At 37.2% G+C, this 26521-nt stretch overlaps 1 protein-coding gene across 2 annotated transcripts; it reads right to left on the reverse strand.

Annotated features, from left to right (window-relative positions):
• Window positions 1–26521, reverse strand: LOC306851606 (SR-related and CTD-associated factor 4-like). 2 transcript variants are annotated; one of them, XM_079387990.1, is made up of 19 exons: window positions 26344–26521; window positions 25608–25691; window positions 24704–24748; window positions 24456–24617; window positions 24254–24383; window positions 23522–23667; window positions 21853–21948; window positions 21547–21632; window positions 21396–21459; window positions 21134–21289; window positions 20275–20345; window positions 19980–20194; window positions 19726–19826; window positions 18794–18907; window positions 18036–18192; window positions 17819–17913; window positions 1991–2135; window positions 1423–1485; window positions 1–1107 (listed from the first exon to the last, which is right to left on the reverse strand). In XM_079387990.1, the coding sequence occupies exons 1-19, from the start codon at window positions 26377–26379 to the stop codon at window positions 644–646; spliced, it is 2430 nt and encodes an 809-aa protein (XP_079244116.1). In that variant the 5' UTR covers window positions 26380–26521; the 3' UTR covers window positions 1–643. The 2 variants fall into 2 exon arrangements, with proteins under 2 accessions (XP_079244116.1, XP_079244115.1); XM_079387989.1 differs by having other exon boundaries at window positions 19980–20203.

Consider the following 26521-nt stretch of genomic DNA (forward strand, 5'->3'; position numbering starts at 1 on the left):
CAGTTTAAGTAGCCACAACATTTACTGGTGTTCGTTTTAGCATGTTAATATAAACCATTAAGACAGAAAAAGAAACAAGAACGATTGGTAAAAAACAGCTTCGTAAAATTAAGCAGCCGAAGATGATGCTCTACCGCTGACAGGCGTTTCGCTTTTCTTCCTTCCTGAAAGCCTACAGAAGCTATAAAGTAAATACAACCTCCAAATATACAGAACGGATGGGCTGAACAGTTTCCACAGGTTTTTTCTTCATAGTAGAACTATTGTGAAATGTGCAAACCTGGACTATTTACATTGAAAATGTTACACTAGACCTCTAATATTAGTCTATGGTAGTGAGTGTAACGTCCAACAGCGACAGGCCTCGTAGATTTCGCATGGAGCGAGACGGGAATTTCATAATATATGATCCCTGGTTGTATCTCGCCTATTCAAACGAACATGACGACATGTAGAAAGGTGAGCACCATCACTCATATTTGGAGATGTGGACTTTTAGAAACAGTGTCTATTAATTTCATATGGACTCCGTATATAATACGTAGAATATGTTCTCCGTATTCCCGTTTCACAAGGATGCAGAGTTCTGTTTTACACAGTCCAGTCACAGCTGAAGTCAAGAGTGCCTAAAGAAACACGCAACTCAGTTCCCAAACCGACTTCGTCCGCGAGGACCACCCCTTCCCCATCCACCCCGATGAAACGGAGGCTCGTTTCCGAATCTGTCTGGGCCCCTTTCTGGACCTTGCTCTCGCCAGTGCGGCTCCTCTCCTCTAGGACCGACTGGGAGCCTGTGAGGGGGGAAATCGTGTCTTGGAGGACCCATAATGCGCATCCGGAATCGGCCCACAGGGGGCTCTCCGAACATGGGGTTGGGGCCCCTAGGGGGCATCATTTGAGGGGGCATATTGGGAGGGGGCCCGTTATTAGTGAAAGTGGGCATGAAGGGTGGGCGGAGTCTCACAGGGGGGTGTGGCGGTAGGGGCCCCGGTCTGGTTCCCAGAATCCCCCCGAGAGGAGGTGGACTGAGCGCTTGAGCTCCTGTCAGGTCCATGTGACTCTTGGGAGCCTCGTGGGATTCATCTGAAGGCTCTTCGATTGGGGTTCCTGATATTACAAAAGACAAAAACATCACTAGCTTTAGTAAACACGTTTAGCTATAAAGAGACTGTTTCATATCAGATCAGAGTTTGATTTCACTGGAAATTGTACAACATTAGCTGTACTGAGTACATTTTGAATGACTTTAAAAACCATTATGGTTTCTTTGGAGTTACATGCACTGATAGATCATTTACAAAAAGACAATTTGAATCATGAATTATTTACAATGGAACCAGGAACATGCATCAAGTTTTTTTTTTAGCCAATTTTGATTTCATGTTGAATTTAATTGTACATTGAGTTGCAGTCGATTGATACCTTTAACGGATGGAGGAGGACCTGCGGGGTTCAGAGAGGCCAACGGGACGGCAGGAGCAAATCCTGTTTAAAACAAGGTAACAGTTCATGATAAGGTGAATGTGTGTTATTTCATGCTAGGTCTATCTATCCATCTAAATGCAGAAAAAGAGTTTTGGGATCTGTATGATTTTTTTTTACTGCTCATCAAAACTACATTTATTTGATCAAAAATACTGTCAAATTATGAAATATTATTACAATTTAAACTAAGGGTTTTCTAATTGAATATATATTGTAAAATGACATTTATTCCTGTGATGCAATTAGAAATCATTCTAAAATGCTGATTCGCTCAATAAACATTTCTGATTATTATCAATGATGAAAACGGTTGTGCTGCTCAATATATTTGTGGAAGCCAAGATCAATTATATTTTTAGGATTCTTTGATGAATAGAAAGTTCATAAGAACAGCATTTATTTGAAATAGAATGATTTGTAACATTATGTCTTTACTGCCACTGTTGACCAATTTAATGCATCCTTCTTGAATAACATTATTAATTTCTTTCAAAAAAGGAAGTACCTGCAGGCATCTGTGGGGGGTTAAATCTAGGAGGAAGGAAGGATGGAGGGGAGGCTCCTGTGATCATGGCTGGAGGTGGTAACCTCATGTTAGGAGGGGGTCCTGGGATGACATTCATCGTAGCAACAGGTTGAACTGAGGGGTTCTATAACGTAGTGAACAAAAGGATGAAGAACAGCAGTGTGAAAGGACATTTCCAGCATCAAAGAGACCTGAGAAATCATACAGTACAGATATGTTTATAAGGACATGAGGAGGCAAAGAGTATTCTGCTGTATTCTTTATTGCACACAAAACACAAATAAACACTTTGGATACAACCTTTTAAACTGTACCTGAAGGTTTTAAAATCAAAAGTGGGGAGCAATCCCGGAAGGAGTTGTAAAGAATAATGTCACATGTGCTGGTAATACTATTTAGATTTTTCGTTTGAAAAACACTTAAAATTGATTTGATGCCATCTGAAGCTATATATTCAAAACTAAAGATCACGTACAGCTACTGTACAACATTCAGAGCTCAAAACGCTGATGTTTCTTCTCCCCCCACCCCCCCTTTTTTTTACACCCAGTGTGAATAAGGTAATTTGATGTGAAAGGACAACAGGGGCTGGACTTTTCCACTGGAGGAAGCATTATTATGGATAATGCTCTCGTTAAATCTCCTTAATGATGGATTTGTTTCTTACAAACACACAGCTTTTGGCTTCTCAAGATGTTAACTGATGGACTGGAGTGTGGATTATTGTGATGTTTTTATCAGCAGTTTGGACTCTGACGTTCTGACGGCACCCATTCACTGCAGAGGATCCATTGGTGAGCAAGTGATGGAATGCTACATTTCTCCACATCTGAGGAAGAAACATCTACATCTTTTATGGGCTGAGGGGGAATATATTTTCAGCAAATTTTCTTTTTTGGGTGAACCATTCTTTTAAATCACACAGCCAGACTTTTGACTTCCAACATAAAGTCTGGTTCACGTTTTCCTAGGCCACCCACTGACTACTTTACAAATACAAATTTTGCCCTGGTTTACAGTCTGGACAAGTTGACAATCTTGCTGAAAGTCAAAGCCAGTCTGCTGATTGGAGATGACTCATTTCACTGAAAATCACATAGTATATCATGGACACAGACTCTGCAATTTTTTTTTTTTTAGCTGCAGACTGCAAATCTGTCCAGCGGGAGGATGTCAAACATGTATTGAGAACACATTGTTTTCAGTTGCCATGTGTCTCCTAGAGCGTGTTTCTATGTGAGTGTTGTGTTTGGAACGCCTTCAAAGTCTAGCAATGATCCTCGAGCATTTAATATACGATTACCAGTTTTAATCTGTAACAGTTTTTAAAGGCAGCAAGGGTGTGATGCCTATTGTTATAAAATCTGTTCAGATTCGAACATTTGTGTAGTGTATTCCAGCCTTAAGGCAGTGAAAGGTCTGTGCAGTATTCAAGGCATCTGGCCTGTTCATTTGATTTTTAGGTGCTGGGGTTTTGGTGTGTGTTTGTGTTTGTGTATTCGTATATATATATATATTCTCCTGTGAAACACTCTGTGTGAATTACTATCATCAGTATCAGTCTCAAACTCTTAATACTGTACAGACCTTATTATTATTAAACATTAGTAGTGTGTATAAATCTTTTGTCCAGTTTGATAAGCAAGCAAGAATATGCACACTAAACATAAAGACGTGTTATTTAGGTTTTTCTTCTTTTATTTAACGTTCCTTTGCATGAAAAATGAAAACAATGTGTTCTAAAATCGGCTCAAAATATGAGACGTTTGATCTCCGATGACTGAATGAATTCAGAGTCTGCTCATCATACACTACGAGATGTTCTTTAAAATCGGTCAACTCTGACTTCTCAACATCTGCAGACTTGCTCTGACTTTCAGCAACTAGCGTCGACTCGTCCATCTGTACAAAAGTTGTATTATATTTCAGTATTTAGATGACAAAATAAATTGTTTTATATTTTAAAGAATAATAGCACTAAAAGAACTGTGATGTTTTAAATTCTAAAGCGATTAGTAATGTATTACATTAATTGAACTGTTAAATATTCACTTCACAATTAGACTCTGTTCATTAGTTACTGCATTAGGTATTATAATCTAACAAATTATGAACAAAACTTCAACATTACTGTTTACATGTGCAGATTTTAAATGTCATTTAAAAATAATAAAAACTATTTTTTCATAATACATTAGCTAAAGTTAATTTATATAACTTGAATATATGTATGTATATATATATATATATATATATATATATATATATATATATGTGTGTGTGTGTGTGTATTATGATATACAAAAAAATATATATTATTGTTAAACACTTTTTTGACTGCCTCGAGGCTAAGATTCCCAAGGAGAGAATTTAGAGGGAACTTTTTAGGTTTTGGTCCAGTAGTACTTATATATTCACTTATTAGCCATTATTTTTATAATTTTTAATTATTTCAAAGTGTGGTCACAGATGAACGGACTGAATCCCAGATATCCACTGACCCTACAGGCACAATCCTCACAAGCACTTCTAATGTGCAGAATGACGGCAGAACGATGACATCTAGTGGCATGTTTTGCATTTTGTGCTGGTCAGAAAATCATACAAATACAAGCAGTTTCAAGACTCCCACCTTTAATAGACTCACTGAAGAAGGCAATATTTCTAACTAACAGTACTTAGCAATAGACTTTCCTTTTGGGGATTTACATCACGTTCAGTTATTTATATACAGTTTTAGAATTAGTCATATTCAGATTACATTAAACTACTAATTACATTAAATTGTAACAAATGACTGTTTACATGTGCAGATTTTAAATGTCATTTAACAATACAGTTATTTTAACACTTAAGGTTCAGTTTGCCAACATGAGCCCCAGGAACGTATATTTAGTTTTTGTTTAATTATTAAAAATAATATTTTTTTCATTAGCTAAAGTTAATTTATATAACTTGAAAATTGTTAAAGATGTATAGTATGTGTTGCAATGAACATTAACTTAAATGAAGTTTTGTTCATATTTTGTTAGATTATAATACCTAATGCAGTAACTAATGAACAGAGTCTAATTGTGAAGTGAATATTTAACAGTTCAATTAATGTAATACATTACTAATCGCTTTAGAATTTAAAATATCACAGTTCTTTTCGTGCTATTATTCTTTAAAATATAAAACAATTTATTTTGTCATCTAAATACTGAAATATAATACAACTTTTGTACAGATGGACGAGTCAACGCTAGTTGCTGAAAGTCAGAGCAAGTCTGCAGATGTTGAGAAGTCAGAGTTGACCGATTTTAAAGAACATCTCGTAGTGTATGATGAGCAGACTCTGAATTCATTCAGTCATCGGAGAGCAAACGTCTCATATTTTGAGCCGATTTTAGAACACATTGTTTTCATTTTTCATGCAAAGGAACGTTAAATAAAAGAAGAAAACCCTAAATAACACGTCTTTATGTTTAGTGTGCATATTCTTGCTTATCAAACTGGACAAAAGATTTATACACACTACTAATGTTTAATAATAATAAGGTCTGTACAGTATTAAGAGTTTGAGACTGATACTGATGATAGTAAATCACACAGTGTTTCACAGGAGAATCAGTATATGCTCCGCACTTACAGCAGCGCTCACAGCGCCTTCCTGATGCTGGCTTGAGATCTGAGTAACTCTCCAGGTCCTGGATCAGACCTTCTTGAGACTGAACCTTCAACCTTTGAGCTAATGATCTGGATCCTGAACTATCAGGCTGTGTTTGCATCCATGTTAAAAAAAAACTGAATTCCACAGTACACAGGAGGGAGCTGAAAATGAAACTTTTCTATTAATTTGTGCTCTAGTTCATTAAATACGAATTTTTGAATATGATCTCAGTTGCTATTGGGTAATTTATTCATTAGTTCTTGCTAATGCACTAGTGAATGTATCAAAATGTGGACTGAAACAATATTCCTTAAAAGTGATTATAGTGTTGTTAAAGGGGACATCGGATGCCCATTTTTCACAAGTTGGCATGATTCTTCATGAAATGTCTGTGACATACTTTGGTTAAAATTCCTGAATGGTCATGTAAAACAACACCCTTTTTATCTTTTCAAGAAGTGCTTTGTTCACAGCGAGCCGTTTCGGTGCATGTCTCTTTAAATGATAATGAGCTACTTCTCACCCCTCTCTTCTGTTTTTGTGTATTCGGTGGCACATTACCATCAAAAATGAAACTAATCCATTGCGTCCTCAGTGGCTCCAAAGTCCCTTTCTAGGAAAGTCTGTTTACTCGGCGGCCATAACGCCTCCAGGCAGCTCAAACAAGACCAAGTCCTATCTAAATGAATGGAGGAATCCTGAAATCTCAAAAACTGCCCCTATGAACTCACAATTAAGTTACATATTTCAAATCAGCACCAAATCTGAAATGAACTCCCCATGAATATTGTTTCTTATGCTTAGTGTTAAAAACGCTTATTTTTCAGGCTAGCTAGATTATGCACATGCACAGTTTTAACGCGCTTATGAGCGCACATGTGCATTGGCTGGTAAAGCTTATAACGACCACTGAAGTGTTGATGACTTTTCTCAGTGGATCAATCAGCGATTGGCTCTTTCATTTAGAAGGCGGGACTATTCGGCCATATTGCGCATTGCAGTTTCTCCGATTCATAATTATAGGAGTGAACCGTCTTTGTATTTAGTCTTTGGTGGCTGTCATGACGGGAGAATACGAAGACTCGTGTTCACTTTTATATCCAACCACAAAACACCTGCATTGTTTATGAGATATTGTTGTTGCTACAGCAGCTCGAGAGTGGAGAAAATGCCAGACAGCATACAACTGGCTGACGGCAGAAATATGCTAATACAGGACAGACCATCAGCGTTCCTGGGCGGGGCTTGAGCAATATGATGTCATACCGCTCAGAAAACCAAAACAGCATAATTAAGACTGGGTTTTTTGGGGATGAAAAAAAGAGGAGTGAACTGATTTTTATCATTGTAGGGTAGTTATGTCCACACACCGCCAAGACACATTTAAATGCAAACACCATGTAAAAGTGAGTTTTGTATCTGATGTTTCAAACTATCTTTAAAGTATGATACGTAACTGCAGTTCTTATATCACATCATAACGATTTAAAAATATTAATATTACCTGTTAAATAAAGTATATATACATACATACATATACACTCATATATACACTCACCTAAAGGATTATTAGGAACACCATACTAATACTGTGTTTGACCCCCTTTCGCCTTCAGAACTGCCTTAATTCTACATGGCATTGATTCAACAAGGTGCTGAAAGCATTCTTTAGAAATGTTGGCCCATATTGATAGGATAGCATCTTGCAGTTGATGGAGATTTGTGGGATGCACATCCAGGGCACGAAGCTCCTGTTCCACCACATCCCAAAGATGCTCTATTGGGTTGAGATCTGGTGACTGTGGGGGTCATTTTAGTACAGTGAACTCATTGTCATGTTCAAGAAACCAATTTGAAATGATTCGAGCTTTGTGACATGGTGCATTATCCTGCTGGAAGTAGCCATCAGAGGATGGGTACATGGTGGTCATAAAGGGATGGACATGGTCAGAAACAATGCTCAGGTAGGCCGTGGCATTTAAACGATGCCCAATTGGCACTAAGGGGCCTAAAGTGTGCCAAGAAAACATCCCCCACACCATTACACCACCACCACCAGCCTGCACAGTGGTAACAAGGCATGATGGATCCATGCTTTCACGTTCTTTACACCAAATTCTGACTCTACCATCTGAATGTCTCAACAGAAATCGAGACTCATCAGACCAGGCAACATTTTTCGAGTCTTCAACCGTCCAATTTTGGTGAGCTCGTGCAAATTGTAGCCTCTTTTTCCTATTTGTAGTGGAGATGAGTGGTACACGGTGGGGTCTTCTGCTGTTGTAGCCCATCCGCCTCAAGGTTGTGCGTGTTGTGGCTTCACAAATGCTTTGCTGCATACCTCGGTTGTAACGAGTGGTTATTTCAGTCAAAGTTGCTCTTCTATCAGCTTCAATCAGTCGGCCCATTCTCCTCTGACCTCTAGCATCAACAAGGCATTTTCGCCCACAGGACTGCAGCATACTGGATGTTTTTCCCTTTTCACACCATTCTTTGTAAACCCTAGAAATGGTTGTGCTTGAAAATCCCTGAGCAAGTAACTGAGCAGATTGTGAAATACTCAGACCGGCCCGTCTGGCACCAACAACCATGCCACGCTCAAAATTGCTTAAATCACCTTTCTTTCGGGAAGTCGTGGCCTAATGGTTAGAGAGTCGGACTTGTAATCCAAAGGTTGCGGGTTCGAGTCTCGGGCCGGCAGGGATTGTAAGTGGGGGAGTGAATGTACAGCGCTCTCTCCACCCTCAATACCACGACTGAGGTGCCCTTGAGCAAGGCACCGAACCCCCAACTGCTCCCCGGGCGCCGCAGCATAAATGGCTGCCCACTGCTCCGGGTGTGAGTTCATGGTGTCTGTGTGTGTGTTCACTGCTGTGTGTGTGCACTATGGATGGGTTAAATGCAGAGCACGAATTCCGAGTATGGGTCACCATACTTGGCCGTATGTCACTTCACTTCTTTCCCATTCTGACATTCAGTTTGGAGTTCAGGAGATTGTCTTGACTAGGACCACACCCCTAAATGCATTGAAGCAACTGCCATGTGATTGGTTGCTTAATTGCATTAATGAGAAATTGAACAGGTGTTCCTAATAATCCTTTAGGTGAGTGTATATATATATATATATATATATATATATATTTTGTTTTTGTTAATCGTTATATATATTATGTGTGTGTGTATATATATATACACACATAGTTAATCATATAATATATATTATACATAATATATTCCAGAGCTCGGGTAGAATTCGGGTGCTGGACAAGCTCCAAATACCCTGATGGCACTATTTGGAGCATTAGAATACAATATGTTAAAGTTAAAGTTAAAAAAAGTTCTTTAAAGCTCTGCACACTATAAGAAAGCACATTTATTGATGTTCCCCAACAGAGTCCGGCACAGAGGAATAGTGTGTCTTGCCATCATTCCCAGCACTAAAGCTGCAGTCATGGCCTAATGGTTAGAGAGTTGGACTTGTAACCTGAAGGTTGCGGGTTTGAGTCTCAGGTCCGGCGGTGACTGTCAGTTGGGGTGGGGGAGTGAATAACCAGTGCTCTCTTCCACCCTCAAAACCATGACTGAGGTGAGACCCTTGAGCAAGGCTTGAGCAAACCGAACCATCAACTGCTCCCCGGGTGCTGCTGCCCTCTGCTCAGGGTGTGTTCACGGGGTGGGTGTTCATTACTGGGTGTGCAACTGGATGGGTTAAATGCAGAGCACTAATTCTGAGTATGGGTCACCATATTGGCCACACTTCACTTAATATATATATATATACATATATATATATATATATAAAAAATAAAATAGTGAAAGAACAAAGCTTTTCTGATAATGACCAGAAAACTCTTAAGCATATTAATTTCTTATTAATTTGATGCTGGAAGTGAGAGGACAAAAAAGCTTACATATATATACACAGTGCCCTCCAAAAGTACTGGAACAGTAAAGACAAAATTGCTCTGTTGGCTGTGGAGTCAAGACATTTGCAAATATTATTAACAGATGAATATGAGACAAAACCACAGAATGTCAGATTTTATTATTAGCCGTTTCAACGCATACATGTTTTACCAAATAAAAAGAACAGCACTTTTAGAGTTCATCCCACTCATTGATGTGAGCATAAGTATTGGGACAGCTGAACATAAGGCAGATATAAAAGATTAAAAGCTATTATTTAGCTGCAGATTCCTTGCGCACAATCACAGCAGTGAGTCTGTGACCCATAGACATCACCAGACTCTTGGTCTCATCCTTTGAAATACTTTTCCCAGCCTTTAATGCAGCCAATTCCAGTTGTTGCTTGTTTTGGGGAGTTTCTGCCTTTACTCTCCTCTCCAGCTGGTGAAATTCATGTTCAATCAGATTTAAATCTGGAGATTGACTTGGGCAATCTAAGACTTTCCATTTGTTTGCCCTTATAAATTCCTTGACTGAACTGGCAGGGTGTTTTGGGTCATTGTCCTGATGCAATATGAAGCACTTCCCAATGAATCTGGAGGCATTTTCTTGAATATTGGTAGGCAAGATGGTTTTGTACCCTTCCAAATTCATTCTGCTACTGTCATCATACATTAAGTCATCAGTAAAGTTGAGAGGGTCTGTTCCAGAGACAGCCATGCATGCCCATGCCATGACACCACCTCCACCATGCTTTACAGATGAGGCTATGTGCTTGGGATCATTTGCAGTTCCCTTTTTTTCTCCACATTTTTGCTTTCCCATCACTTAGATAAAGGTTCATCTTTGTCTCATCGGTCCATAAACACAGTTCCCAAACTCTTCTGGCTCACCTTTGTGCTTTTTTGCAAACTCTAATCTGGCCTTTCTATTTCTGGTGCTGGTCAGAGGTTTGCATCTTGCTGTGTAGCATCTGTAATTCTGTGTCAAAGTCTCCTGAGGACAGTAGATTGTCAGAGCATCACCCCAGCTTTCTGGAAGTTGCTGGTGATTTTACAGACACGTCTTTTAGGATTCATTTTCACAGCTTTTATGATTTGTGTGTCATCAACTACTGTTGGTTTCTCAGCCGATCAGGTAGTTGCTGGTGTCGTTGGTGGTTTCCAAACTCTTGATTTCTCCATGCCCTTTGTTTTTGATAGAGCTCTAACTGACTTCCTCTTTTAGCATCCAAATTGCTTGCTTTGCGTGTGTCATCATCGAATGCAAGATTCAGAATACAGAAGTAATGGATATAACTGATACTATACATTCCCTGCTTTTAGTATCTGAAGAATTAATGCAACAGGACACAGCTGATCACTTAGAAAGACCTGTGAGGCAACTGTTCCAATACTTATGCTCACATCATATAGAGGGATGAAACTATAAAAGTGCTGAACTCCTTAGCTGGTAAAACATCTGTGTTGAATCACCCAATAATAAAATGTGACATTCTGTAGTTTTGTCTCATATTCATCTTTTAATCATATTTGTAAATGTCTGATTTCCTGTAGACAAGTTTAAAGCATGTCCTGTTTTAGACTCGCAGACACTGGATTCGGCACTGTGTTGAGCAAATGAATTTGCAATGAGTAGTAAGTAGAAAAAATTCCTGACTAAACTGCTAAAAAAAAAAAAGTTGTTTTAATGTCTACACAGGATTCTTATGAGTCATGATTTTAACCTTATAAAGACCATTTTAAATCAGTGGTGGTCCTGGGCAAATCAAAATTTCACTAACATAGAGCTCTGTCCTCTACACAGGGCCAGATCTCACTGACAGTACCATCACATTACAACAAGAAAACAGCCCTTCACATGTGGAGACATCAGGGCTGATGAACTGCAGTCATTTATTAGGACCAAATATGAGGAACCAGCGAGCCATAACAGAACTGATAAAATTAATGACTGTCATTCTGTGAATGCTGTCCCTTCCAGAGCAGAGAAAAGATCATTTACATGTGAAATGATCATTTACATCAAAACATTTTTCACTACAATATTTAACAGTGGATATTAAAAGTGCCTCTAAAAATACCAAAAACGCTGTAGAGTAACCGACACACTAGATTAACTAGTTCAGTTTATATACTAAAAGGATGGACCACGTTTGAAGTCGCTGTGAAATATCCATAAATCCCTGTGTCAGCATATTCAATATTAATACTGAATTCAATAATATAGCCAATAATAATATTCAATAATGCATTAATAATAATGTTATGTTGCTATGCAATCATAAACACAAACTAAAGAACTAAGGTACTTTATTTATTATTAGGGGTATTATATTCCTTGTCATATTGCCGTTGCTTTATTAACATTTTATAAGCCTGAAAATCAATTAAAATTCCATAATAAAGTTTAGTCACATAATTACACCAATGCATTAAAATCACAGTATCATGTCTGTGAAAAACAGCATTTTGTTCGTAGAAGATTAAGTGGCCACAAAAGTGTTCGGACACTTGTAACAACAATTGTATATACAGATGCATTTCATCATATAACAGTAATTTATTTTTCAATAAATAAACTGAGTGAAAATTGTTGAGGTAAATGCTACCTCTATTTTTTTCCACAGTGTATGAAGCAAGACAAGAAGTCTGACTTCACAGATCCACACACACAAAAAAAGACCAGTTAGTTAAAAATAATTAAGGTAAAAGGCTTAGAAAAGTAAGAAAAGCTCCAGCATTATTTGCATACAGATGACATCAGATTTGATATTTTACATCTAATGCAATGAAATTCAAAAATTAAATGTGAAGTCAAAATAGAACAGAATAGATGAATCACAGACCACAACGAACCTGCTGTAAAATGAGATGCATTCAAAATGTTTAGTAGTTTTTATCATCTAATTAAATGCCTTTTATAAAAATGCCATTTTGCATGCCTTACCCATGGTAAGAATCTCTGACGTCTTTATTCAAGCCAAGTTATTTAACTATGATTATATTTGCAGGATGTATATTTTGTAGATTTCCTTTGTGAATATAATACCTGGTTGTCATACTAAAATGTGTCAACGTGTAGTTTACAATCAATCCATGCGGTATGGACAGCAGAGCGATGAATGCAACATCAACTGTAACTAACCATCTTTTTCTTGAATCCTAAATCAACTGGGCTGTCAAAGGTAAGATATTTAAAGCATATTATGTATTGGTTCACATACTACAAAACAGAACAGTATGCTTTTCTACTATTCTAACACTATTCTGAACCTACAAAAGTGTTTCTGCAGTGATGCCACTGAAGGACCATTCTTGGTTCTCCAAAGAACCTTTCACTGAACAGTTCATAAAAGATCCTTTTAGTGTGTGGAGAACATTTTAAAGGTTCTATAGAACCTTTTGTGGAATGCAAGGGTTCCAATGATGTTGAAGGTTCTTCATGGAACCTTCATGGATGCCAGTTAAGAACCATTGTTTTTAGTCTAGACTTTTAGTCTAGACGCTATTTAGATAACACTTGCAAAAAAAAATTGATACTTTGAATTTGTCAAGTCAAGACTAAAGTCTTCGAATATATCGGCACAAAAGATGTTTTGTCATTTTACAGAAACCATGTTTAAAATACCAACAAAGTCATTTTGTGTTGATGGCAAGAAAAACGCAACAAAAGGCAGTTAAAGCGTGGCCTAAAACCAATGGTTGGACCGAAGTAAGAGAATTTCACCTTACCAAATCTCTGGTTCCTTCGAGGAAAAGAGCAGATGCTCCAGAATATCATTCATCCTGGTTGCCCGACCAAAACGATTCCAGTCGATTCGATTCCAACCAATCACCATTTGGTGATGCTGTATGAAAGACTCAATCCACAGGTACACAAGGCCATCGCTGCGGTAGATCAGCAGAGATAACGCTCCATCTCTCGAATCTACACGTCACTGCTGTAGTTTCGACAACGAGGTGTATGCATTTCATACTCAAATTTGAATCCAACGGGCTGAACAACGAAAATGTCATTTAAAACTTTGCAATGCATGCATTGCTTTGCCATTTTCAAGTGAAAAAATCCAAATATTTCACTAAACTAGATTAGAACAACTGTGAAACTTCATTCATCCTGTCATTGATCCGTTACCTTTCCGTGTGTATGAGGCTGAGTGAAGCTCAGCTGACATCTACTGTTCTGAAATCAATGACCGTTTACCTTCCCAGCACTGGAGTTCTTCATAGAACCGCAAAGCAGACGGACATCCAAAATCCAGCACCACCTTTGTGAGTCCACTGGAGAATATTGATGATTTCATTCCATTCAAAAGCAGCAGAAGCACGGAAAAGCTCTCAAAACAAATTCACCGACGTGTCATTTCAAATACTCCGTCATTAGTTTAAACAAAGCGCTTTTGGGCTGTTTGACGAGCTTATGGAAATTAGGTTATGTAAAGAATAAACTAAACAATTATTATGTCTACTTTATTTCCAACACCTGATTCAAATTCAGCCAAAGCTGCATTAAGTTATAAAATAAAGCAGACAAAGCGTGCTACAGTGCTGGAATTGAGAGCCACTGGTTTAAATGAAGGTTTAACTTGGTGTGAAAAACGTTTTAATAATCTAAAGAACTTTTTTTCCACTATAAATAACCTTTTTGCACAATGGATGCAAAAGATGTTAGAGGTTCTTCAAGGAGCCATAGTTGTCAATAAAGAACTGCTATTTTTGAGTGTGTAGCTTGAAGAAAGGTTTTATTTTTACCAACCAACTTTTTTAAACAAGAGCCTAATGTCTGCAGAAAATCTGCTTTTAATATCATCATCTGTTTAACCTGTTTAACTTAACGACAATGCTATTTGCTATTATTTATTTTCAGTAGCAAGGTGGTAGAGATTATGAAGCTTTATAGAACTGAGGCCTCTTATCGATTAAAGCAAGACACTACATGCAAAACATCTAAAATGCACTTAAGTCTTTATTACAAATTTATTCACTTGAGTCTGCAGGTTTCTATTACAATACATACCGTATTTTTTTTCAAAATGAGTTTCTCACGTACTGAGCCAGAAATCTCCAATTCAGTAGCACTTACACCAAACTTCGCAGTTTTATTCCTATCTATATTCCAATTTTTTCAAGTGTCATAGACATACGTGTAAAAGAAGTTTAAGATGTACTTTTCTTGGAGACGTTCTGTCTCCTAACACACTTCTAAAAAACAAATTACAGCTTTACATTTCACATTACAAAAAAAAAAAAAAGTTACTTTAGTGTAGTAATATGTTGCCATGCAGCTTGTAGTGGTGAAGCTAGAAAGTTTGGTGTTTTTGAAAGGTGTTTGTTATTGATATAGCTTCAGTGGAATCCTTGTATGTTATGTGGTTGTGCAATTGTATCACTTTTGGGATAAAGCGACTGTGGACCGCAAAGATGGGGAAGTGTTTGGTCTGTTTTGCCTTGTTTAGTCTTTTCTAATGTTGTGTTTGTATTTATGGATGTTCTGTTATGATGTGGTCATCCTCTTTTTACATGATTTACCTTGATTACCAACAGGTGTTATCAATTGGAACTCTGCCTTAAATCTTAGTATTTATTGCGAGTCTTGCTTCTGTTTGTATGTGTTTGCTTGATGAAGGTCTTCTGACCGAAACATCGCTTTTTAAACATTTAAAATAAAGGGATTAACAGTGTGCAGATCTTTTTTCTACTTTTTCTGATCACTTTTTGATCTTGCACCTGATCGAGATACTCTTGGATGTGCGTACCTCCTTTTTTTCATGAAGCTAGAAAGTTTACCATCCCTAGAAAATGGTAATGTGCAGGTGGATCGGAGGCCCCCCATTATTAAACATCAATTTATAATTCACAACTAATATTATTATTTTTACTGGCCCTCTTCATTGTCCTCCACCCTCTCCCAGTTTTGATGAAAACATTATTATTATTATTAAAATTATCATCATTATGATTAATATTATTATGGTTATTATTGTTGCTAATAACATTTGTCTTTATTTTAACTATTATTATTATTCGTCTTTATTTTTTACACTACTTATATCTGTTATCAATCTATTATGATGCTATTTCAGTTGTATGCTTGCTTCCTTCCCCAACCCTAGACACAATGACAGACATGCGCACACACACACACGTATGCTCACAGACATATGAATGCAAATACAGGAGTTAATCAGAACGGACTTGTCATGTTGGCCATCAGTATGTGTGTTTATTTGTCCGTTTCTGCATTTTGGCACATGTAAATATTGTCACCTTCTTTACTTAGTGTTTTGTTTTTTCTTATCTTATATGTTTGATCTATGGGGTTCTGTATTTGGTACATGTAAACATTGTCACATTCTTTACTTGCATAATAAAAAAAATTTAAAAATTAAAAAAAGGTAATGTATTTAAAATGCTACTAGATGCATTTGAGTAGGCTGCCATCTTTACTACAATTACTAATTTACCAGCTGAAAATATTTTATTCTACATGCCAAAGTAATATTCTGACATAAGCTAAAGTGTTTAACAATAAATAAAACTCAAATATTTCCTGAACCCACCTGTAGTCCTCTTTTGCGTTTTCCCAGCAACTGTTCTTCCGCCTTCTGCCTAAATCAGACAGTGACGCACCAAAAGTCTGGTCTCCCTCTAAAAGTGATTCCTAGACCTTTGGTTCCTGGCCACGTCTATGAGCTTCAGTGTGTTATGGAGTGCATGCATGTGAGGTGCCAGTGAACTTCGTTTGTAGATACAGCATAGAATAATAAACTGTTTCTAATGGTTAGACACTGTTATATGAAGAGAAACAACCCATGTGCCAACCCATGTTGTGTTCACAGCGCATATTCTCATTAAAAGATTCAAATTTAAATCCATCTAATAAAGTTCATTTATTTATAAGGCACTCTCTTTGTGTGTGTTCCATTTTATACAGTAACTAAATGAAATTATACTATTTAAGGCTAATTACATGAGAATGACAGGCGTTAAATGTTGCTAAGTTATCTGGAGGCAGTTCCTTACAGTTAGATTTAATACTTTTTGTCAAGAAAACTTGTTTCCGTGTCAAGATCATAAGAAACATAAATTGCGATTGAGAAAACAAGACCATGTTGCATGATCTCTTTGGGCTTCCGTATGTTATTACTGTTTAGAGCTCTTGGTAATGTACTGCTCACTGACACTGTTCTTGTTTCGCAAATAGTCGAATCTGGGTCAAATCCAAAGTCAGTAAATTCCATTTACTAAAAACTGAGTTTTTGATCTCAAGTATAATCATTTGCATCTGTGCATCTTTAAAGTTATAGTTCACCCAAAAATTTTAATTTGCTGAAAATTCTCTCACTCACAAGCAATCCAAGATGTAGATGAGTTTATTTCTTATGGGGTTACAGACTTGGAGAAATTCAGCTTTACATCACTTGCTGACCAGTGGATCTGTAGTGAATGGGTGCCGTCAAAATGAGAGTCCAAACCGCTGATGACAACTAATTTGCTTCTTAGATTTACAAACAAGCAGCTTTTCACTTCACAAGATGTTAACTGATGGACTGGAGTGGTGTGGATTATTGTGATGTTTTTATCAGCTGTTTGGACTCTCATTCTGACGGCACCCATTCACTGCAGAGGATCCATTGGTGAGCAAGTGATGTAATTCTACATTTCTCCAAATTCTCCCAGTTGAGATGAAGAAATAAACTCATCTACATCTTGCATGGGCTGAAGGTGAGTAAAGTTTAAACAAATCCCCTTTGTTGGGTGATATATTGCTTTAAGCAGCAATCTAAGTAACAAAACATTTGTAAGTCATATCAAACAACTTCAATGAAGTATCAAAAGTTTCTTAAAAAGCAACATACGACAGATTTAGAAGAGCCTGTGGGACTGTGTGCAACAAGTCAACCGTCATTAATTGGCTCAATACAGACATTTATGCAAAAACAGCTCTACTAGAGAAGAGCGGTGACCGTGTTGTGACAAATACAGTCACTGAAAGCGATGCCACTGAAACACGGAAAGAAAACTAGACAGTCATGACACTAACCTGGTTTTATTTTGTGCTCTATGGCTTTTCATTTGCCAAAAATGATGGCAACCATGCACCAGTAAACCGTCAGTGCAAAGCAAAGAACACAGAAACATTGTTTGCCTCCCACATGCCAAAGACGTGACAAAACGAGAGCAGAAAATTTGACCAAGAGACTGAACACCCTTGAGGAGTTCTGTAGGAAACCCCTCGTATTTTACCTGTGATACTGCTGGTAGTGCAGCTCCCTCTTCCTGTTTTCCTTCAGGTCCTTCTGTGACTGGCACAGCCGGATTGGCCACAACACTTTTCCACTCTAAAGATCAAATTAAATCATTTTAAAAACAAATGTCACATACATCCATGTTAGGTCCTTCAAAATTGCATAAAACATTATTAAATAATGAAGTTAAAGAAAAGTCATATGTGGGAGTTTACCTGGTTTGAGTGTTTCAGCGTCAAGCAAGCCTCCTTCTTGAAGACTTCGAATATCATCGGGTTTCACTTTATCCCATGGGATATACGTGACACCCCGCTCCACATCCCAAAACTTCTTCAAGTCCGACTTTATGCCCTTATTCAACGCCCATGCGATCTGATCAAGGACAACAAGTCAAAAAAACTGCCCACACAGATTCAAAACAAGCTACTACATATACAGATCATATACAGAAGAAAGTAACCAGATCTGGAGCAAAGCAAGTCATCCAACAGCAAACACAATTTATGACTGGTTAAAGAATAAATGTGTCTAACTAGAAACTATTTCTGTTTATTGACAGAAATAAAATAAAAATAATGATTATCAAAATTAACTTCTTTCTTACCCTTTAAAATAATTACACGAGAAGAAATGTGCAGAGTGATACAAGAGACATAAAACTAGCACAGCTATGTAGTAAATTGATTTCTAAGGAAACAGTCAATTATACAAATTATTATTATACAATATATGCATCCACAGAATGCTATGACCGACCATTTAGAATCAAGCATTGTTTCCTAATCTAGCTTTCTAATAAACTTAGCATTGTATACTATCAATATTTTTGGTTCTGAAACAAATTGCTTATGTTCTTTGTTTGAATAAAAGTGTATGGTAAATGTATTCAAGAGAGTCATAAGCAATAATAACCCTGACCAGGCATCTTAACCCATGAATACTGCCGACAGGAAGAAAAGGTTGGTTATGGTACCTTAATGGTTTTCTGGTTGACTTTAACAACCCCTCTGCTGAGTTTATTCAGGGCTGTGTGGGCATCTTGTCTGTGCACCATGACAATGTAGGCACAACCTCTGGGAGGAATCATCTACACAGAAACATATATTTAATAAAAAACAGTTCAACTTTAGTTAAAGAGTAAATACATGCTAAAAAGGCTACCAATGCAAAAATCATCCAAACAGATCATACTGGTTTCACATTTATTCCTGTGAGCCAAATTTTCAATGCGGAAGAGGTGCAAATTTTACCACCAGGTTTTACATAAAGCTCTGCTCCAAAATCTAGGGAGCAACCTTGCTGTCTACATAGGCAGCTGCATCCTAACTGAAATGGCACTATGTAAAAGACCCATCCGAGTCTCATACACAACATTTAAAAATCTCACGTGGATAGAAGCGAACATAACCATATTGTAATACACATGAAATGCAATACATTCTGGGACTGCCTTCTTTACATGTGATGCCTATAATGCTCATTCAAAAGTTTAAGTTCAGAAGGGTCAAAAGTTTTTGCTTAGAAGATATATTTCAAAATGTCATTTATTGCTGTGATCAAAGATGAATTTTCAGCATCATTACTCCCGTCTTCAGTGTCACATGACATCCTTGAGAAATCATTCTAATATGATGATTTGCTGCTCAAGAAACATTTATCATTATTCATTTTGAAAACAGTTGGGCTGCTTTATATTTTTGTAGAAACTGTGATACACTCTCTTTCAGGACTCTTTGATGAATAGAAAGTTCAAGAAAAACATTTATTTGAAACATAAATCTTTTAACAATATAAATGACTTAACTGTTACTTTACATATCCTTTCTGAGTAAATTGAAAAAAAAATCATTCTGACCCTAAAGTTTTGAACAGTGATGTACATTGATATGATTGATCTATACTCACGTTGATGGATTCAATCTGTCCAAACTCCTCCATTAGACTCATGATGTCATGCTGATGAGTCTTTTTGTCCAGCTGTCCGATCCATAATGTAGTACTGCACACTAAAATAATAAACACAAAAACACTCCTGAACAGCATATCAGAACAATAACACAAACTGACAGCTAACATTTATGATCAGTGCTAAAAAAGACAGCTATAAATCCTCCTCCATGTTTAAGGCACAAGTATATAAGATAAGCTTGTGTTCTCACCGCTGAGAGTTTCCTTCTTGATGGACGGAAGTCCTTTCTGTCGTCGCTCTCGCTCTTTCTCCCTGTCTCTCCTCTCCTCTGTTCGTGCCGGTGGGGACCGGACTCGCCGCTCTCTGGATCGAGAACGCGTGCTGTGATACCTCGACCGTTCTCGGCGGGAACGTGAACCGGAGCGCGATCTTCTTGAGCGTGATGACGATCGTCTCTTTGGAGACCTGGAGAGACTCAACATTCGAAAATTAAACCACAATCTTTGTAAGAGACTTTATGTTCAAGAGCATTCATTCAAACATACCTTGATCTCGTCTGTCTGCTGTGTCTTCGATCTCTCCCATCATGCACCGAGTGTTCACTCTCAGCTGAAGCCTGAAATGAAGAGTCAAAAACAATGTATGTATTTTATGTATTGTATGTATTTTAGCCTCTCTGATGTTGGCAGTCCTACGTCAGAAAGTTCAGAATGATTTTAGCATTTAAGTATGGGCCTATGAATTTCATGATGAAGGAAACAATCACAGAGCACAATCATAAAAATGGAATTTATGGTATAACACGGAATCACAGAATTCCACAAATTTTGGATGAATGAATGAAAAGTACAGCTGTATACCTAATCAAACAGTGATGTGTACTTTTATTACATTTTTTAAAAACTTATTAAATTGTTAATATTTTATGGCCTCCTTTGATTACCACCAGTTTGATAGTAAAAAAAACAAAAATAATCAGACAACACAATTTCTGAAAAAATAAAAACACTGCATTCTTGTAAAAATTTTGAAGTTTCATCAATTTAGTTGATTAGGCATGCTTTTTGATAAAATGTATAAAAACTACATTTTATCAAACCATTAAAATGGATTTCAGAAATAATTAGGGGAAAAAAATAATAAACAGATTTCAGAGTCCTAAAAACTTTTGTTAAATTTTTAATGAGTTGTTGTTAATCTGTAGAAGTTTCAGGAGTTTACTTAGATATGTTTTCATTATTAAAATGAAACCAAAGAGCAGAATCGAGAGAAATTATAATTAAATGGAATTTAGGAAAAAATATAATTAATTTTAAAAACGCCCCATATGAGCTCTACTTAGACTGGGGAGGACATTTTGGATTACGAGAGACATGGTAAAGGTGCAGAGATGATGCTCTATACCTGCTGGGTTGTACCGGGCTGTATGACACTCTCATCAAAGACTTGAGGAGTATTATCTGGTATTTGGGTCTGAACCATCGCAGGGAAGTCCTGAGGTGCCATCTGATCCTGGGACGGCACGTGACCCTGTGACACCATCTGACCCTGCATCTGCGTCTGGACATAAACAAACACTTTGTATTATTAAATATAATTCATGTATTACATACATTATTTTTGACACGTCCTTTTTCTTTAAAGCTCTGTGGTTCAAAGTAAATACCTGGTTAACGATTTGGCTAAGAAGATGAGCTTGCAGGGCTTGCTGTAATTCTGGTGGGAGGTTTCTGTAAAGAATGACAATATTAAATAAATTCTAGAAAAAGACTTATCTGTATGTGAACAGGGATGAATGAGAGTGTATTATGTCCTACATTGTAATAGGAGCAGCAGGGACTGGTTCAGTCTTTTCCTCCACAGGTTCGGGGTCATCATCATAATCAAATCGATCCAGCAGAGACTGAGTCAAAGAAGAAACACAATGTTACAGGCAGTGATTTAATAGCTCTAAACCACGCGTTCACACTGTGGTTTCTATTTAGCATAAGAACAGCGAGATAAGGCTGAAATCTTCCAGATTCCACTCTATTCATTCCCTAACCAGATATACAAGGATGTGTGGGTTATGTCAAAATGGTTGTAAAGCATCAAACTGAATCATTCAGATTCAGACTGCTTACCTTAGCTAATGATGGTTTCTGCTCAGGGGGTGGGGCAGTGGGCTGAGGAAGCCCCGCCCCTCCGGCCTGCTGGAGAGTGTGGATCAGCTGCTGTAACTGACATGCAAACATCAGAAATAAAACAGTGTTATATTTTCAGGTACAATAGGTGTATTTATCAGGGGCATTCAAGAAATTGAATGAACAAATATAAAAATAAAACACTATATACACTGCCCGTCCAAAAAAAAAAAAAAAAAAAAGTCACCACCTGGATTTAACTAAGCAAATAGGTAAGATCCTCCCACTGGATAATTACTGCATGGATGATTATGCCATGTGCCCAAAGAATGAGGTCAGCTGACTACCTGAATATACTGAATGGCCAGGTTATTCCATCAATGATTTTTTTCTTCCCTGATGGCACGGGCATATTCCAAGATGACAGTGCCAGGATTCATCGGGCTCAAATTGTGAAAGAGTGGTTCAGGGAGCATGAGACATCATTTTCACACATGGACTGGCCACCACAGAGTCCAGAGTCAGACCCTAAGCCAATTGAGAGTCTTTGGGATGTGCTGGAGAAGACTTTGCGCAGCAGTCCGACTCTCCCATCATCAATACAAGATCTTGGCGAACATTTAATGCAACTCTGCACGGGATTAAATGTTGTGACAAATGGGTGCTGTAATCAAAGCTAAAGGCAGTCCAACGAAATATTAGTGTGTGTGCCTTTTTTTTATTTGGAACGGGCAGTGTATATTGATTCCTATAAAATCAACCGTATTAAAGTTTTTCATTCAAGAGTAGTGAGTGATTTTTCTCTTTGTGTTTTGGTGTTTTAATAACATCAAAGTAATAACTGTTTTATTTTTTATGCCATAATTTACTCACTCAAAATTTGTTTTAAACCTGAATGAGTTTCTTTCTACTGCTGAAAATAAATGCTATTTTGAAGAATGTGGAAAACCAAACAGTTGCTGGTCCCCAGTGACATCCATAGTATATTTTTGTGGACCAGCAACTGTTTGGTTACCCACATTCTTCAAAATATCTTATGTGTTCAGCACAAGAAAGAAATTAATACAGGTTTGGGACAACATGCGAGTCAGTAAATAATGGCAGAAATTAAATTTTAGGGTGAACTATCCCTTTAATGACAGCATGTTTAGAACTGTCCCTTTAAGAGCTGCACGCATCCGTTTTCTCTCAGCTGTTTACTTTCATTTTAGACATAACCAACTGAGCCTATACATAAACCTTGTGTGATTTGACAATATTAGGCCTAAAGATAACTTAGTTGATAGAATGTGCACTTTAGCACGATACTATAATATTTCTTCAAAAGCAGATCGTAGAGACATTTTAACATCCACGATCAAAAATCGTCATATCGCACACCCCTAGTGGAATTTATAGTATGCATTTTGAAATCGTTTTTACTCAGAAACTGCTAGTAAATTTCACAAAGAAACAACAATCCTTTAAACTAAAAATGACATTTTGAAGTAGAAAGACGGAAATAGTTTTTAAGCACATTTTTTTTTTTTACAGTGTGCCTGGTTGCTCCTTTGTACTCCTTCAAAATCTTATGCTCAATAATCTGTTACTTGAATAATCAAGTCAGTTTTTCATAAAGAACCGTTTTCATAGAGAAAGCTGTGTTTGAGTGCAGTGAGTGTTGTTTTACCTCGACGCCCCCTGTGCCCTGGAGGAGTTGGGCGACTGCAGCAAGGGCCACTGGGTTCTGAAGGGAGGGCGGGGATGCTGCCATCTCAACCGCTGGTGCCGGCTCTGGCACTGCCGATTCCACTGGCATTGGCACGGCTGATGGCGCTACGAAAAGACATGAAAACTGCAGTTTAACAGGCTGCTAGTTTGAATAGGATACAGGTTACCGTAACAATTCAGCCAAGTATATGCTCTACTATTCGCAAGTTTAGGCTCAGTAAGATTTTTGTTGTTGTAGAAAGAAATGCAGTGAAATTCAGCAAAGACATTAAATTAATCAATTTACAGTAAAGACATTTATAATGTCACAAAAGATTTCTTTCAAATAAATACTGTTCCTTTCAACTTTCTATTCAAAGAATTCAGAAAAAAATAGATCATCTGGATGGTTTCCACAAAAATGAAGCAGCACAACAGTTGAAAGTGACACCACTGAAGACTGGAGTAATGATGTTGAAAATTCAACTTTGTGTCAAAGGAGTTTAAAACATATTACAACACAAAACAGTTACTTTTAATTATAAAAATATTTCACAATATTACTGTATTTTTGATCAAAAAATTGCAGCCTTGAAGAGAAATCTTACCAACCCCAAACTTTTGAACGGTAGTGTAAATGTAAAGACTTTGACTCAAAACATAAAGAGTAAAGCATAATGACATTCAACATTTAATTCTTATGCTCATTTACCGGCGGCTGTGATTCCATTCTCCACAACAGGGAGCACAGGAGTTGTGGCCATGTCTAACAGCGGCTGAATGATATCCATGCTGAAGACGTCGTTCTTCTGCCACAGATTCAACACACGAAATATCTTCCCCTACGTTTCAACAAAAAAATTAATCAGCAAAGAAACATTCCACTGCATATTATGGATGTAATTACTCAGTACCTTGTCATCGGCTGGGCACTGGAAAAGGTTCTGAAATGTAACAGTGAAGTTTTTCAAAAACCTTGGACCGAACACATCTTTGTCTGTGCCGTACTGATGGCGTGACTGTCGAATAATTGAGTCAACCACATAGAGACCAGCAACCTTCAGGTCTGGTTTACACTGATGGAAAAAAGAAACACATTCAATCTTTACCTTCCCATAAAAGCAATCATCATTACAAGAATATCAGTATATTTAATACATACCCGCTTGATGAACTTCTCCACGATCTGTACAACGTGCTTGTAAAGCTAACAAAGCAAATAAATCATAAAAACTCAGTCACAAAAGAAAACTTCAAGAAAATGTTAACAGAAATGTAAGTGCTGTGTATTTAAAATGTAGTCAAAAGAATGTCAAAACACCAATAGCTATGAGAAATAAAAGGAAAAAAATAAAAAAATCAAACTATCAGGTTTAACTATCAAAATCAATAAACAGACAACACAAGAAAACTGGGCTTAAATGAGAATCTTAATTCATTTCTCTTCTACTTATAAAATGAATGGGTGCCGTCAGAATCCAAGCAGCTGATTTGGTCGCTTCTGGCAAAAATACAAGACCATAATCCATAACACTTCCTCCAGTGAAAAAGTTAATCACCTGTTGTCCTCTTACATCAAAACCTACTGATATATTTATTTTCAATTGTAAACCGTGCTTGATCGGAGCTAATTTGTCTCCTGATTTAGATGAGATGAGTTTGCCACTGGAGAAAGGAACATTATGGATAGAGGTGTTGTGTTTTAGCCAGAAAACAATGATTTTAAGTTAAAAACAGATTTATTTCTTACAAACATGCAAATTTTGGCTTCACAAGATGTGAAGTGATGGACTGGAGTCATGTGGATTGTGATGTTTTACTCTCATTCTGACGGCACCCATTCACTGCAGAGGATCCATGAGGTTGATTTCATTTTCAGCAAATTTTCATTTTAATGTGAACTATTCTTTTAAACACAATCAGTATATGATTGTGCTTGTAAAACAATTCTTTAAACACATTTTAGATAAAATAATCACTGCAAACTCAAAATAAAAGGAACATAATTCAAATAATTCTTCATAGTTTATCAAAATCCTTTCCCTTTCCCATCTGTCCTGACTTACCTTGATAGCTTTGATTCCTGCTTTGGTTACAGACATCATTTTGGCTCGAGAGATCGGGGGAGTCATGTCCATCATAGACAGCATCTACAGGGTAGTAAGCAGGATGAAGAAATGTCAAATTTACCCGAATAAGAAATGTAGACCAAGAAAGAACTGAGACCATAACTTTCAGCTCAGTTACTGGTCAACTCAATCTCAAAAACCTCTGAGAACATAATGTCAAAAATGAATAAAACACGCATTTAACCTCATAAACTCAAGGGAAATGTCAGATCTCTGTTTTGAGCTCAGAAACACCTTTATAACACTTGATTAAATCATCAATAAAGTTAATCAAGTATCTGAATCTATAGGGGGCGCCACTGCTTTCGCTCTACATTCAATTCTAACGCAACAAACAGGTAAAAACTAGATTAAATCACTTTAAATATTACGTATCTCTCGAATGATCTCTCTATAAACCATAAATGTGCTGTAAGCACTCAAACTAATGTTTAATGAAGCGCAGTTTGACAACACGAACAGGTGGAAGGTCACTAAACAAACTAACTTCATTCATACTAATATCACATCTGTTTAACTACATTTCGGGTTTTATTTGACTTAAGAATATTACGCTAAAAAAACGATGACATTTATCCATCAGTGAACAACAAACAAACATAAACATTAGCATTAGCATTAGCGCGCTCGGCTAATGCTAAGGCTAAACGGCAAATAAAACGCTAATTCTCACCTCCCCGTTAAAGGCGTTCACCGCTTCCATGTCCATGAGCGTTATTAACTCAATATATCGTTGGATATATTTTCCTGGACCAGAATAAACATGTGTAACCTGGATTTTCGAGTTGGAGGCCGCATGAAACTGCCGCTGAGAAACTCTACACGACCTACTGCGAACGTTGATGTGTGAT

This window comes from Barbus barbus, assembly GCF_936440315.1.
Source record: "Barbus barbus genome assembly, chromosome: 31".
NCBI lineage: Eukaryota > Metazoa > Chordata > Actinopteri > Cypriniformes > Cyprinidae > Barbus > Barbus barbus.

Excerpts from the sequence above, each read along its gene's own strand:
- LOC306851606 (XM_079387989.1), bottom strand. The coding sequence starts at position 26,379 with ATGGACATGGAAGCGGTGAACGCCTTTAACGGGGAG. Across the intron at positions 24,384-24,455 it reads AGTGCCCAGCCGATGACAAG|GGGAAGATATTTCGTGTGTT; the intron begins GTACTGAGTAAT and ends GTTGAAACGTAG. Across the intron at positions 17,914-18,035 it reads CGCTGAAACACTCAAACCAG|AGTGGAAAAGTGTTGTGGCC; the intron begins GTAAACTCCCAC and ends TTTGATCTTTAG.